The sequence below is a fragment of the Eptesicus fuscus genome, chromosome 2 (genome assembly GCF_027574615.1).
Source record: "Eptesicus fuscus isolate TK198812 chromosome 2, DD_ASM_mEF_20220401, whole genome shotgun sequence".
NCBI classification, from domain to species: Eukaryota; Metazoa; Chordata; class Mammalia; order Chiroptera; family Vespertilionidae; genus Eptesicus; species Eptesicus fuscus.
Window position 1 is genome coordinate 93480004 of NC_072474.1, and position 16133 is coordinate 93496136.

The following is a 16133-nucleotide window of genomic DNA, read 5'->3' on the forward strand; positions in this document are numbered from 1 at the left end:
CAAGAACGTGATGACGAAAGACGCTTCCTCTTTGCCGCATCTACTGCGAGGTGAGCTTATGTCTGTATTCGGTGGGGCTTGGGAATCTGAAGCCATCGGCTCTGGGAAAACCAGCGGCGCCGGTCTGGCGATCGGAGGCTTTATCCTGGCTGTTCCCCCGTGCGGCGAGCCCTATCTGGATTTGGCGGCGCTGGGATTCGAGCTCTGTCCCGGCTATTGGGCCTACCTCCGCCCCTCAGCCCTGCCGGGATGGCGCCTCGCTGATAGCGCTCCCAAGGGTGGCGCCGGGTCGGAGTTAGTCCGTTGAGGCCTCGTGATACCGGCTTGCTGCTCGCAGGCCAGCACGCACGGGGCGCCTCTCTCCCGGTTGGTCCACCCGTGACCTCCCCGGGATTTTTGCCTGCCGGTCTCCGATAGATGAGAAACTCTGGGCAGGGTAGTTTGGGCGAAAATTGGCCCTGCTCAGGTCTTCTTACCCCGAGTGTTTGTGTTTCAGGATGAAGACCATTCTCAGCAATCAGACTGTGGACATCCCAGAAAATGGTAGGGGACTTGATGTTAGCCTTTTTCTTTCGCCTTTTCTGCGCGCTCTGTCCCCGGCTCCGCCGCCTCACCAATGCCTTCTTTCCTAGTGGACATCACTCTGAAGGGGCGCACAGTTATCGTGAAGGGCCCCAGAGGCACCCTGCGGAGGGACTTCAACCACATCAATGTAGAGCTCAGTCTCCTCGGAAAGAAAAAGAAGAGGGTAAGGTTTTTGTGTGTGTTTGACACCTTCATTGCTTGTTTTGGAAGGTTGTGCTTTAATAACATCATATTTGGCTGCTTTAAAAATGACAGAATTGAGGTTTAATGTTTTAGCTGAAAACTTGGTGTCAAAAATTGTAGGTAGTTTCAGCGAAGTTGAACCAAGTTTCTGAAGAGTGGACTATAAAGCTCCATGCTAGTCAGTGGTAGGTCTTAACTGTTGCAAGTCCCTCGGGATTGTTTTGTAAGAATCTTCGGAATCCGCCAGTAGACTTTTCTGCACTTAGCATTTTAGCTTTCTAGAAGTGAAGTGGGTTGTCGTTCCTTTGTAAAATTGTGTACCTGTGGTGAACAGTGATAACTGTTAATTATTGAGGTCCTTATATGTGGTTACATCTTTCCCATTGAAAAGCATGTGTTTTTTAATTAGGCATAATGTTAGAATGTAGGGTAATTATCTGGGTAAATGGACTTTTCTTTCAAGTTGCTTATGACTGAAAAGAATCTGCTAAAGTTTTTATTCTGTTACAGCTCCGGGTTGACAAATGGTGGGGAAATAGAAAGGAACTGGCCACAGTTCGCACTATCTGCAGTCATGTACAGAACATGATCAAGGGTGTTACACTGGTAAGCAAATCGATCAGACAACTTTTTAAGGGGTGGCTGTACTTTAGGCAGCATAAGTGTCTACTGTAGGGAATAAATTGTGCATGTGATTTACTGAAATTTCTGAGCTCTACAATGTGGGAAAAGATGATCTTAGCAAAAGTGTTTACTTAGGGTCTCCTTTAAGTGTTTAGGGTTAAGTGAACAATGCAAGGAAAGACCAGATGGTCCTAGTGGGGCTGATGGTGTTTTTCACAGAAAATTAGATTCACACCTCGAGGGTGTGTTTTGTTTTGCTTTTATTGCAAATTGTAGCACCTCGGGTAGGTTTTGATTTTTTTTTTTAGGGTATGCCTTTCACCGCCAAGGCCTCTGGATAGGGATAGGAAAAGATGGATCTAATTTCTGAGCTCCCTGTTCATTTCCCTAAAAGCTTATTTGATATCACTATTCTTCCAAATCCCTCTCCCCAGCCTTTAAAATAAAATTGATGCTTCTGCCTTTGCTGAAATGCTTTTCTTTTAATTAAAAGTCTGAACTCCTAGAGTACACCTGGTAATGGCAACCGGTCCTGCACTCCATTACAAGCCTATCTTGCCATGTCTCCCTTCGTTTACCCCTTGCTCCTAACCTAGTAAGTTTCTTGAGGGCAGAGTGCCTGTCTTAATATCCTCAATTCTTGCCACCTGTCCTACCTTAGTGACTCAGTAAAGGTTTGTCTAATGTCCAAGGAAAAGGACTTTGGGTTTCTTATTCAAAGAAGCTAGCATTGATTGCTGTGGGCACAAGAGGTAGTAAAGTAATGCTTCCTTAATGTAGTCAATAATGGGATAACTATGGTGGCAGGTGGGTACTGGAAATATTGGGGGACACTTTGTAAAGTATATGATAGTCTAACCACTATGCTGTACTCCTGAAACTAATACAAAATAATATGTATGTAAACTGTAAGTGAAAAAATACATAATGCTTCCTTAAGGAGCTTTACAGTCCAGTGAGGAGGCATTGGAATAAATGTTTGTGTATAAAATTTTTGTAAAGCTTGGTTCAGGTGACAGTTATAAAACCTGGACAACAAGTGCTATGTGAGGACTGTTTCATTTTTAAATTATAAGTATCCTACAAATTTTTAAAACTTGTCTTTCAAATTTCTCATCATTGCTAATTGTTTACTTAATGTAGGGCTTCCGTTACAAGATGAGGTCTGTGTACGCTCACTTCCCCATCAACGTCGTTATTCAGGAGAATGGTTCTCTTGTTGAAATTAGAAATTTCTTGGGCGAAAAATACATCCGCAGAGTTCGGATGCGGTCAGGTATGTGCTTACCTTCTGGTGGTTCAGAAGTACTTCCTTTGTACTTGTGAAGGGTGGTAGTTTGGGTTAGCTATGAACACAACCAAATTTATTTCAGAATTATCTGTTTTGATAATGCTTATAATAACTCTTGGTGTTAATTAAAGGCTTTATACCAATTGTAATTCCTGAAGGCTTTTGCATTGGAGTAGTTTGCAGGGCACGGTAGTTGTGTTTAATTTGCTCTGCAAACTGAAATCCTAAAAAAGACTATTTGAATAGCGGTTAATAGCATAGAATACCTAGGTTCAATTCTGAGGCCTCACAATCAACCTGGGGCCAATTAGCTCTGTAAGTCATGTTCCTAATTTGTAAAATTGGGAACATCTCATGAGCTAAAATTGAAGTGCACTTAGAGCAGTTCTTGCCTGATACATAATAAACACTGAGGCATTAGAAAATTGTGTATTAATCCTCACCCGAAGATAATTTTTCTATTGATTTTTGAAGCGAGTGGAAGGGAGAGAAGGGTAAAGGGGAGAGAGAGAGAGGAAACTATCGATTGGTTGCTTCCTGAACCAACTAGACTGGGCCAGGGATCGAACCTGCAGCAAACCAGGTACATTCCCTTGTGCCCTTGACTGGGAAACCCCAGGTCATTATTGTTCAGGGTCCACACACTAACCACTGAGTCACACCGGACAGAGCGTAGAAACTTTTAAAATTTATAAGCTCTTGGTGCTTTTTATTCCATTGGGGTCTGGAGGGATGGGAATACAAGCTTTATATTGCTAAAATATACTAGCTGAATATCATCTTGCCTACTCCTTAATTAGCTTGTAACTACTATGGGAGAGATTCATTCAAGCAGGAACACAAACAAGATTTTTGGCCCCGATAAATTAGCTCCTGTAAAACTAAAACTTCTCTCAAGAGAAGCTTTATTTGGTCTGTGGAATTTTAAATGGAATAAATTGCTACTTGATTTAAATATTTTCTCTGCTAATCTGATTGTATGTTGACGCTATGAAAATACCTTCTCCCCTTTTAGGCGTTGCTTGTTCAGTATCTCAAGCCCAGAAAGATGAGTTGATTCTTGAAGGAAATGACATTGAACTTGTATCAAATTCAGGTTTGTATGTTTATTATGCCTATAAAATTTTGTCTATTATAGTTGAATATGTGGTATTCTGTTCATTTGGTGAGCTTTTTATAATTGTGGAAATTAAATTAAAAGCTTTGCTCAAAATACTCAGGTTTTAAGATGGGTTTGGCTGGTAAAGTAATTGCCTTATCTCTTATAGCTGCTTTGATTCAGCAAGCCACAACAGTTAAAAACAAGGATATCAGAAAATTTTTGGATGGTATCTATGTTTCTGAAAAAGGAACAGTTCAGCAGGCTGATGAATAAGATCTAAGGTAGGTTCTTACAGTCTCTTAAGTTTTATTATTGCTTTACTTGGGGGTATCTTAATTTACTAAGACTTTATTAGTTATAGTGGCAGAAATGAAGAGTTGCAATCTGAAACAGTAAATTTGGCAGACAATAAATGAAATTGCATTTACATTTTAAAATGTGAATCTATGTTTTAGATTTAGAGTATAACTTTTCTGGGCAAGGATTTTGATGGAAATTTACAGACATTTTTATTTCTTTTTACAGTTGTCCAGTTATAGAAACACCAAGATGCCGAATGATTTGCCTCACTTGTTTGTGACACTATAAAGATGTACAATAAAAGCCTTGTATTGATTTGGGACTTTTTTCTTAAACTGATCATTCCAACTATTTGGCTATTAAACAGTCAAGTTTCTAGTACGACTTCATGGGAAGAGTGACTTACTTTTTTTTTTTTTTTTTAAAGAATATCAAGGCAAGAATATACCAGTGACAGGCAACACTATGTAGCTGTTTATTATTGGATGCAGAATTCTGGGGGGTGGCCTGAGGTATCTAATTTTGCAGAGGCATGAATTTGAATCTGAGGCAAGTGTGTCTGAATTATTTGTATACAAGTAACTTATTCTGCGAAGGGAAACAAAGTGGTACACCCTTAGTAAGTATTGGGAGATGCAGTTAATTTGTGTTTATTATAAACACTAGAGGTCTGATGCACAAAAATCGTGCCCACTGGTCCTTTAAGAAGGTTGTTCTGCAGTCTGGTCTAATTAGCATATTAGCTCTTTATTATATAGGATAGTTGCTGTCCTCCAAGGTCCTCTCCATGTTATCCTTTACCCTATACCCTACATCATCTATTTGCTTTCCTATCCTAGTCTTTGATATTTAAAAAACTGGTAACATTCCATAATCTAATTTCATGTGTCACACTTCAAATATATATTGTTTGGTTTGATGGTTAGGTGTTTAAGAAATGGATGAAATGATAAATCGAGAATTTGCTTTGAAGTATTTTAGGTGGGGTTGGGGTAGGCATTGAATAGCATTTTGCCCCGGCCATCGGGGTCTTCTAACGGGGGTACCGAGGCGGCGCACCTAAGGGAATGAGAGACAGACAAGGGACGCAGAAGAATGGAGGCAAGACAAAAGGGATTCTGATCAAGCCTCGAAATTTTATTTTTTACAGCGTTCCTTATATGTGGTTTCTAGAGGGGTGGATGCCTAGGAGGGGTGGGGGCTGACCTAGATAATCGTAAAGGGTGCTGACTATAGATAAAGGGTGTGGCGGTTGAAGGGCGGCTACAGAAGGAATGCTTTGTCCTCAGGCAAGAGGAAGTGGGCCTGAACTTACTGAAGGTCAGAGTTAATCCTTTGACCAACTCTTGGCTCCTGACAGCATTTTAGGTGAAACAAATCATTTCCAAGTTCATAATTTGTTGAAGCTAGATGGGGCTTCATTATACTATTCCTAATTACATAAAATTTTGAAATTTTTCATAATGTAGAAATGAAACAAAATCCCTGAATATTTTGCCTGGATTGGTGTAATAGTCTTTTTTAAAATATATTTTTATTGATTTCAGAGAGGAAGGGAGAGAGAAACATCAATGATGAGAGAATTATTGATTGGCTGTCTCCTGCATGCCCTCTACTGGAGATTGAGGCCACAACCTGGGTACGTGTCCTTGACTGGAAAGGGACCTGGGACTCTTCAATCTGCAGGCTGACGCTCTATCCACTGAGCCAACCCAGCGAGGGCTGTAATAGTCTTAACTGGTTACTTTTGTTCCTCCATGTTTTCAGCAGCAGCCAGAATGCTTTTTTTTTTTGAATCCTCACTCAAGGATAATTTTCCATTAATTTTAGAGTGAGCAGAAGAGAAAGGGAAAGACAGAAATATCGATGTGAGGGGAACCACATATATTGGTTGCCTCTTGCACGGGCCCCTACCGGGGCCCAGGCTGGGGAGGAGCCTGCAACCGAGATACGTGCCCTTGACCAGAATCCAACCTGGGACCTTTGGTCTGTAGGTGGATGCTCCATCCACTGAGCCAAACTGGCTAGGGCCGGAATGCTTTTTTTAAAACTCTGAACCTCCCCTTACCTTTTACACTGACTGAACTGACCTTTCTATTCAATATTGCTGCCCCTAAGGCTTCAAGTTGTCCTTCCTTTTGGAAGTTGTCTTTGGACTCACCAATGACCTGAAATTTTAGGAAAGCCCACCTTCACCACCCTATTGTGCTCACTCCTCACCCCCAACCTAGCATACCCTACCCTGTTTCAATGTAATATTTGTAGTTAACTTTGTCATGTATTGATTGTATGTTTTCTTGATGCTAGAATTTAACCTTCATAGAGGGGTGGGGTTCTATAGGCATATTGTAAGTACCTGGAACTGTGTTTGGCACATATTTGTCAAGTGAGTGGTACCCAGATTGCCAGGGAGGTTCAATCTATAAAGATTCAAACAGTGGAAGTGTAAAGGAGATGTTTTGACAGGATTTCAGAGATGGATGTGAGGAAGAAATTTTCAAGTGACAATATTACAGAGCAATAGAAATGTTAATAGTGAGTGTGGGTAATAGACCATAGTAGCAGCTCTGAGAGTGAGTGGGATTTCTCCAAGAGTGAAGTGGATTGGTATGCAGGGTGAGACCTTCCCTGGAGATAACTATTGGAGGTTGGTTGTAGCCAAGGAGAGATTTCCATTTCGTTACTTGGGTGGTAAATGAAAGTCAAGTTCTCCCTAAGGAAGTCTTTCATATCTTCTGGGTCTTCCATGGATAAACACTTGTGTATTGTCCCAACTTTGAGGTGGAGGAGTACATATTTTATAATGAGAAGTTAATCTGGTTGGCACAGCACCCAGTTACATCAAACCCATTCATATTCTACAATTACAATTGACCTAATTGTTAACAGTTAATTTGAAATAAATTACATTCAAAATTAAACAGTTACAATAAACTGACCTCATTTTCCAGAAGCTCTTTAAACCATAATTATGTTGTGATATTTCAATACACATATATCAAAGACTTGTTAGTGAAAGATGGTTATATTGCATGTACAACTGTAACAAGTTAGATTTTTTTAAGATTTATTTTCCCAGCAAGTCTCAAAAACTTAACTCTGAAGATCTTACTCTGTCAAATGCTATCAACCATTTCTGATTGACCCTTTATGATTTTTAAATAAGTTTAGCTAAACCTAAATAGTAAATATAATTGGTCATGAGCCACATTAAGTACTTACCTACGGATAACCAAGATAAATTGTATTTTAATGCAATATTTTTAAAAATATATTTTTATTGATTTCAGAGTAGAAGGGAGAAGGAGAGAGAGACATGAATGATGGAAGATATTGATTGGCTGCCTCCTCCACGCCCCATGCTGGGTATTGATCCTGCAACCGGGGCATGTGCCCTGACCAGGAATTGAACTGACCTCCTGGTTCATTAGTCGAAGCTCAACCACTGAGCCATGCCGGCCAGGCTTAGAGATTCTTAAATGGTGTTGAAATACTTCCCAAGTGGCAGAAAGGGAGGACTATAAGCATTGGGTTTGGAATTTGCATATTTGTAAGCGTTTATGGCAAGGCAACAAGTTTGAAAAAGGACAATACATTTTTAAGCTCTAAATGTAAGACATTTAAAAAATGGTGAGTTTGCCGACACCGGTTTGGCTCAGTGGATAGAGCGTCGGTCTGCGGACTGGAAGGTCCCAGGTTCGATTCCGGTCAAGGGCATGTACATTGGTTGCGGGCACATCCCCTGGTGGGGGGTGTGCAGGAGGAAGCTGGTCGATGTCTCTCTCATCGATGTTTCTAGCTCTCTATCTCTCTCCCTTCCTCTCTGTGAAAAATCAATAAAATATATTTTTAAAAAAATGGTGAGTTTGATTAATGGACTTGATGCCATGAATACAAGATACAAAGTAGAACCAAAAAAGCAAAACCTAAACTTAGCTCCATTGTTATTCCTATGGGAAAATAAGCATTTTTCAAAACGATGTTACAGGTTAAAAAGTTGGATCGAATTTCACTCTGGGTGGTATGCCTCAGTGGTTAGAGGGTTGGCCTGCGCACTGAAGGGTCTCAGGTTTGATGCCTGGATTGCAGGTTCAATCCCCGGCTCCGGTGGGGTGGGGGCACATGTGGGAGGCAACCAATGGATGTGTTTCTCACATTGATGTTTCTTTTCCCCTCCTTCCTTTCCATTCTATAAAAAATCAATGGAAAAAAGAAAAGTTGATAGTTTCTTAACTGGTACTTCCTATAAGACTATTCACTGGAGCTCGGGTCAGAATGAATCTATGTGACACAAAGGAAAAACCTGAGCCAAGTGATGAATTTAAATGCCTCTATTTAAAATAAATTGACTAGTTGTGTATACCTTCAGGCCCACTAGTGCTCATAAGAAAATAATCAAATTCCTTGCATAACCTAAAAACAGCCACGGTTGGAGGAGTGGGTTCACTGAGTGCAAGACAAATGACAAAAAGCAATAGCCAAAACTTACTATTTGAATTTGGCCAACCAAAGAGCAAACTGATTTCTCATTCCTTTGGCATTTACTTGATCAATTGTTACCTCTTTATAGTATCTTTGAAACTTATTCTTTATTGTCAATTAGAATGTCATATACATAATTTGGCTTCTGATAGAGGAGGACCTGGAAAACAATTACAATTGCCTTAATTTAGGTTAATATTCCTACCAGGCCTTTTTGAATTGAAGAATTTCCCTTTGACTTAAGAAAATCTGGCCCTAACCGGTTTGGCTCAGTGGATAGAGCATCGACCTGCGGACTGAAGGGTCCCAAGTTCGATTCCAGTCAAGGGCATGTACCTTGGTAAAATAAGAAAATCTGAATTTCTGGAGAGGATGGCTAGTAACTAGCTGCTGTGGTTGTTTAAATGTTGACTAACAGGCCGAAACCGGATTGGCTCAGTGGATAGAGCGTCGGTCTGCGGACTGGAAGGTCCCAGGTTTGATTCCGGTCAAGGGCACGTACATTGGTTGCGGGCACATCCCCCGGTGGGGGGTGTGCAGGAGGCAGCTGGTCGATGTCTCTCTCTCATCGATGTTTCTAGCTCTCTATCCCTCTCCCTTCCTCTCTGTGAAAAATCAATAAAATATATCTTAAAAAAAAAATGTTGACTAACAAAAAGAAAGAAAATGGGCATAATTGGGTTTACATGCAAGATTTATTTCTCCAACAATTAGAATACACTGAACAAATAAGCACAGAATTAACAAAGTTAAAACTCCAGTTTAGACTTAAGAATTCACTAAATCCCAGCTGCAATGTAAAAAGTTGTAACTCATTTAGGCTCCTCATTCTGGATTGCATCAAAAGAGTCACAGTTGCTAGGTTCAGATGTGGCTGCATTCTACACCTTGAGAGGTCCATGCATGCGGTGTCTGAAGAGTGAAGCTCCTCAGGGGAGAGCTAGTCACACATTTCCTAAGTATGCTAGATACGATTTTGTTACCACAAAATCATGTGAGGAGGAATGTCAATTTGTCTAAAGAGATTTGCTGTACTGTGAGGTTGGGTGACTTCTCCATCTTCACAGGCATTTTGGGTCTTGCTGTCCTTCATCTTAGTATTCCGATCTTTGCATGAGACAAGTTAATGGAGGTTAACATGTTATTTTTAAAAAATCATTAAATAAAAGGAGAGAACTCACAAAATTAGATACTTTGTATTTCTATTGGGGAAAACTAAGGGATGTGCTTAAGAGTATGCTGTAACTGGCTATAGACAGCACTACCCTATTGTGTTTTTTCTTTCCATTTGAGAACCACCCTGTCAATGGCAAAGCACCTTGTTAGAAGTGACAGAATATATCACCGATCATCCAGTGTTGAGTTTTAAATCTCTGCTATGGAGTCTAACAAAACAAAGTTGCACTTTTTCAAAGTAATTTTTTTTATGATAAGTAGCTTGGTATTTATAAAAGAAGAATGATGGAAAACATCATTGAAACAATGTATCAGATAATTCTCATAGCTTATTGTCTAGGTCAGTGATTTTTAACTGGTGTGCTGCAAGAATTTTTAAAATATGCAATACCTTACTATTTAGGGGCACTGACCTTTTCCTTTAGATTGCCAAAAAAAATGACAACAGCCAACACACTAGCTATCCAGTGTGAATGAATCAGAATTACATTTTTTTTGTCAGATCAGCAAAAATAATTTTTTTGGTATGCTGCAGAATTTTAATAATTGGTTTATGTGTGCCATGAGATGAAAAAGGATGATAATTGCTGGTCTAGACAAAGCCTTTATCTTCAGATCCAAGAACTGAATTCACTGACATTAAGACACCTAAAGGAAAATACATTTGAAACACAGAAGAGAGATCGATTGTCATCATCTTGACTACCACTAATATCTCAAATTTTCTTTGTTACAATATAGGTATATCTTCTGTAAATTATGAGTACATGGAACTGGAGTGAATTTTTAAGCTTTCTATCATGCAGGCAGAAGTAGGATCAGTTTAGCTAAGAACTTTCTTGTGGCCTTTTTTTAATGGTATGTGTTGTAAGTTCTTTGCTTTCCAAAATTTTCTTCTCTTTCGCTTATGAAAAAAGGTGATTGATAAAAGTAGAACCAGGGTAGAGAAGAAGCAACAACCAAAGAATATCAGTGGCTTCTTCTGCACAAGAAATAAGCAGACAGTGCACTCTGTGTTTCTTTGAGTCTGACTGCATCTAGGACTATTGTTCTCAGAAGGGAAGCCACCGTTGCTGATCAGTTTGTTGTAAAACTGAACTGACGATTTAGCTTTTAAGTCAGATGTGAAGAATCCAAATCTGGGTTTAAGTTTTTCTTCAGTCAGTTTGAATGCGTAATAGCCTTTGATTTTGACTTTATCAACCAGGTATGCTGAAAAAGAAAAATATCAGAAATGAACATTATTAACCATAAATGGACTATAACACACCTTTGAATAAGAATTTAGTTTTCATTGAAACAAGGTAAACCCATGCCCATAAAAAAGGGTGATTTTTCATTAAAGGTCTTTTTAAAAAATGTTTTTTTAGAGAGAGAAGGGAGAGGGATAGAGAGAGAGAAACATTGATTAGAGAGGACCCTTGAGTCTGCAGGCCGACACTATCCACTGAGCCAAACCAGTCTCGGTGAGAGGAGCATCATTGATTGGCTGCCTCCTGCACACCCCCTTCTGGGGATCAAGCTAGCAACCTGGGCATGTGCCCTGACTGGGAATAGAACCAGTGACACATGGCCCATGCTAAAGGACTTTTATATTCGTTTGTAATTGATACAAAGGTGGTGAAAATATATACAGTTAAGTTTAAAAAAGAAATTTGAAGTAAAACTTTGATTTATAAATGACACAAACACAGCTGGAGGGAAAAGCAAATCTGAGAGTTGATGCCATGAAGGACTTAACTATCACTTGTTCATAGGGAAAAAAATCTTACCTGTTTGTCCTGATTCCAAACCTCAAATGTGCCCTTAGTGTTGCCCTATAACCACACTTGGTTTCCCCTAGTCACTCACTCTCTTTTTTTTTTTTTAATGGTTTTATGGGGGAGTTATTTTTTGTTGCTGATTTTCACTTGAGGATATTTTTCCATTGAGTTTTAGAGTGGAAGGGAGGGGGAGAGACACGTCGACTGGTTGCCTCCCACATGTGCCCTGACTGGATTGTGCCTCCAACCTGGGTATGTGCCCTTGACTGGAATCAAACCCAGGACCCACAGTCCTCAGGTCAGCGTTCTATCCACTGAGCCAAACTAGCTAAGGGTCCTCTGTCATTCTTGCTTTGAAGTAATGACCTTCCTCCTTCACTGAAAAACTGAAGTGCTCAGGGAACTTCTTCAATCCTCCAAAAATATCTACCTACCTGGCATCTGCACACATATATTCTGCCTTCTTATTACTCTGGTTGACTTGTCTGCTCTTGGAGGAGGCTGATTCCTCCACTTACACTTGAAGTTTATTTTCTCTTGCCTACTCAAGGACATTACTCCATCTGTTTTCTCATGTATCTTCCCTCACTCCTAGATCATCTATATATATAAAAAGCCAGTGACCGGAATGACCAGTCGCTATGACGCCCACTGCAGCCAGTGAACTGGCCCAATCTGGGATGGGGCCAGCTGGCCAACTTCCCAGGGCCCTTCCCTCTGGCCAGCCCCGCCCCCGATGGGCCCTACCCCTAATCAGCCCCCACCAGATGGGCCCCCACCACCTTGATCAGGGGCAGGGCTGACTGGCCAACCACCCATGACCCCTCCCCCAGGCCACTGGTCCCCAATTGGCTCCCCCATTTGGGGGCGGGGCCAGCTCCTCCCCCAAGCCAGCTCTGCCCCTGATCATCCCCACCACACACACCAATTGGGGGCCCCTCCCCCCAGCCAGCCCTGATCGGCCCCAATCAGGGTGGATTGGCTGGCCAACCTCCCGCCGTCTCCTCCTCCCCCTGACAGGCCCGGAACCCACCTGTGCACGAATTCGTGCACTGGGCCTCTAGTTTCCATATAAATAGGTTGTTGGTTATCTTTTACAGCAGTATGTCCTCTTCATTGATTTTTGCTGATTTCTCATCTCTGACCTCTGAATACTGAAGTGTCCCAGAACTCAGACCCCCCTTTTCTATCCTTGCTCCCTGAGGGATTTCAATGAGACCTATTTTTAAAAATACCATCCATTTTTTTCTTGGCTCCCAAATATGTATCTCAGCCTAGACCTCTCCTCTGAACCTGAGACTTACACCTATTAGCCTACTTGACATCTCTAATTGGATGTCTATAATAGACATCTCAAACTGCAACATCAATTCATTTCCAAAAATGTGCCTACTAGTCTCCTCTAACCTAATAAATGGCCACTTCCCCCCCCCCCCCCCCAATATATTTGTATTGATTATAGAGAGGAAGGGAGAAGGAGGGAGAATCATTGATTGGCTGCTTCCTGCATGCCCCACACTGGGGATCGAGCCTGCAACCTGGGCATGTCCCCTGACCAGGAATTGAACCGTGACCTCCTGGTTCATAGGTTGACACTTAACCACTGAGCCATGCCAGCTGGGCTACTTCATTCTTTTAATTACTCAAGCCAAAACCTTGGAATCATTTTTCACTCTTTTCTCACATGCAATCCTATTGACTTTACCTTAACAATATACCCACTTTGCCCAGCCAGTGTGGCTCAGTGGTTTAGTGTCAATCCATGACCAGGAGGTCACAGTTCAGGGCACATGCCTGGGTTGTGGGCTCAATCCCTCCAGTAAGAAGTGTGCAGGAGGCATCCCAATTGATGATTCTCTTATCATTGATATTTCTGTCTCTCCCTCTCCCTTCATCTCTCTGAAATCAATAAAAACATATTAAAATATTTTTAAAAATATATATCCACTTCTCACCATCTCCACTTTTTTTTTTGTAGATTCACAATGTTTATTGGCTAGTGTCTCAGGAATTTGACCATAACATTAATTTTCTCATGTATGCCCCAGAAAAATAATGCAACTTTTTCCTTAAAAAGAAAAAATTAAAATACCCAGTATTGTAAATAAAGGTATTTTCTCTTATTCTGGATCTCCTGACTTTCTGCTTTCAAATGCAATACCAGTCCTAGTATTGCTTTAGGGGTGTGTGTGTGGGGGTGTGTGTGTGAAGGTCTGCTTCCATAGTTTGTACTATATTAGGTCTAAAATTGTCAATGGGGGTGGGATGTATTCCTTCAGGGGCCAAGACGTAAGCCCTCAGGGCTGGGTACCCATTTCTGCTGTACATGAGCCATGAAGGTAATGTTAACAAGGAACACATTTATAATGTGATATTAAAAACTTGCGTACAAGATTGCATTACAGCATGAGCTCAATTGTATTAAACATGTCTAGCAAGCACAAGTCTAGGTTTTGGGGAATGGGATTTCAGGTGATTATTTAAAAAAAAAAAAATACTTTTCTATACTTGCCAAATTTTCCATAATGAGCTAACACTGTCACTAAGGAGCCTACTCCCCTCTTCTAGTTTTGGTAATCATCACCAGAGGATATTTATTTTTCCCATTGTTTTACCGAGAGAGTGGGAGGGAAGGAAGAAGGGGGAGAGAGAGAAACATCGGTTTTAAGAGAGACAAAGACCGGTTGCCTCCGGACTGGTTGCCTCCCGCAGGTGCCCAACAGGGAATAGAACCTGCGACCCTTCAGTGCGCGGGGCTGTCACTCTAACCACGGAGCCCACCGGCCAGGGCTCCCCGCCTCCTCGGTTCCCAGGAGCTGGGAACGACATACTTCACTGTACCTGAGACGGCCCCCGCGAGCCTCACCTTGCCTGGCCTCCTGAACGTACTTCTCTAAGTAGTACTTGCGGAGCTCGTCCCTTTCCAGGGCTGGGTCGTCAATGCCATTGGCCGTGACGTAGACATCCCGGTCCCCGTAGTTCCTCCGCATCCAGCTCAGCACCTTCCGCTCCCCCCAGGGCAGGACGGCCAGGCGGGTGGGGGAGCTCAGGCAGGTGATGTCTTGCAGGAACTGGACGTCCCTGTCCGCGTCGTAGTGGCTGCCGCTCTGGCGCGCGTGCATCACGAACCGGGTGGTGAAGTGGTTCAGGGCGTAGAAGTCGGCGGCGCCCCTGACCAGCCGCCTCTCCTCCTCGGTGAACCGGGGCAGCGCGGAGCGCGAGAGCCCTTGCCTGTTCTTGGAGGCGATGTGCTCCCTCATGGCCACCGGGTAGTCCCCGGTCTTGAAGAGGGGCTCCGCGAACCAGGCGACTTCGAACTGCAGGAAGCGCTCCGCCGCCTGCCGGTGCGAGTCCGCGTAGGGGTTGGCGGGCTCCGCCCAGTCCGCATGCAGAGACACCGAGACCCGCCCGCGCTGCGCCGGCCGGTACTGCCGGTCGTAGAGGTGCCAGGCCAGCGCGTGGGCCATCAGCAGGTTGTGCGCTGCCCTGTAGGTGTCGTTACTAGTGCGGTTGTAGATGTCACTCAGTCGGTTGGGCTCGTTGATGGTGATCCAGAGCTTCACCAGGTCCCCCAGCTCCTGGAAGCACAGCCCGGCGTAATCCTGGAAGGCCTGGGCCGTGGATGGGTTCAGCCACCCCCCGCTCTGCAGCAGCGGCGTGGGGAGGCCGAGGTGGGCGTGGGTCGGGTAGTACAAGGTGACCATGGGGGCGATGTTGAGCTTCAGGCCCTCACTGACCACACACCTGTAGTACCTCAGAGCTTGTCGGTTCACCGTGGACACGTTGCCAGTGGGAAGGACGGAGGGCCAGTCCAGAGCAAACCGGTAGGAGGTGACTTTCATCCTTGCCAACATCTCAACCTGTCTTTTGATGCTGACAAAGTCTGTGCATTGACCCGGCCGTGTTCTCAGCTTCACTCCTTCCACTTGCTGCAACAGTCTGTTGCCTGTCACATTCCACACGTACAGGTGAGGATCGGTGAACTGTGGGGAGGAAGCCACCAGCTCTGGCTGTGAAAAAAAACAAGCACATTCAGGTCAAGTACACCCCCGTGGACAGGCTGTCAGCATGCATCATCTGAGAGGGAGAAGGGCCTGCTCTTATTTTGCCTCTCACTGACAATAGAGAAGATACATGATGAGTATGTCCTTTATAATGTTCCAGCTGTTCTGGTGAGGTCATGGAAGAGGCCTGGTGGATGGTCCTCTCTTCTAGCCCTTGAAATTTCCCAGGGAGACCAGAAGACTTAAGGAAGGAACCACACCTAGGAGGGCTTAGCGTGGAAATAAAAGCTGTTTTGCAGAAAACCCTGAGAGGCTGTTTCCCAGTTAATTTGTCCTAGAAACCCAGGTCAGATGATGGGGTCTCATGTGATTTCATTCAAATGCATCAGGATATTGGCTTGGTACTCTCAGTTGAAAAGAATCACGAAAGATGGACCCTTTAAAGGCTGCCATAAATGGAAGCAAAGTTAAAATTCCAGTGTAGAGGATTTCGCTGAGGTCAGCACTTTGGGTTAGAGGAGGCTAGTTGATCCCAGCCAAAGTTCCTAAAAGAAGCCTGTGTGATGGGGTAGAGCAGCGGTTCTCAACCTGTGGGTCGCGACCCCTTTGGGGGTCGAACGACC

General features: G+C 43.0%; 2 protein-coding genes across 2 annotated transcripts in view; one reads left to right on the forward strand and one right to left on the reverse strand.

Annotated features, from left to right (window-relative positions):
* The first annotated feature begins 31 nt into the window (after positions 1-31).
* On the forward strand, positions 32-4400 carry RPL9 (ribosomal protein L9). The gene is made up of 8 exons (XM_008140225.3): positions 32-50; positions 497-543; positions 633-748; positions 1279-1374; positions 2536-2668; positions 3699-3779; positions 3952-4066; positions 4311-4400. The coding sequence occupies exons 2-7, from the start codon at positions 498-500 to the stop codon at positions 4056-4058; spliced, it is 579 nt and encodes a 192-aa protein (XP_008138447.3). The 5' UTR covers positions 32-50; position 497; the 3' UTR covers positions 4059-4066; positions 4311-4400.
* A 4849-nt stretch (positions 4401-9249) lies between these two features.
* The window catches only part of KLB (klotho beta), a 35019-nt gene continuing 28135 nt past the window's right edge, over positions 9250-16133 (reverse strand). Inside the window, exons 4-5 of the mRNA XM_008140223.3 lie at positions 14373-15516; positions 9250-10955 (exon numbers count right to left, since the gene is read on the reverse strand). Coding sequence (XP_008138445.2) covers positions 10567-10955; positions 14373-15516 — 1533 coding nt within the window. The 3' untranslated portion in view covers positions 9250-10566. The remainder of the gene's footprint in view (positions 10956-14372; positions 15517-16133) is intronic.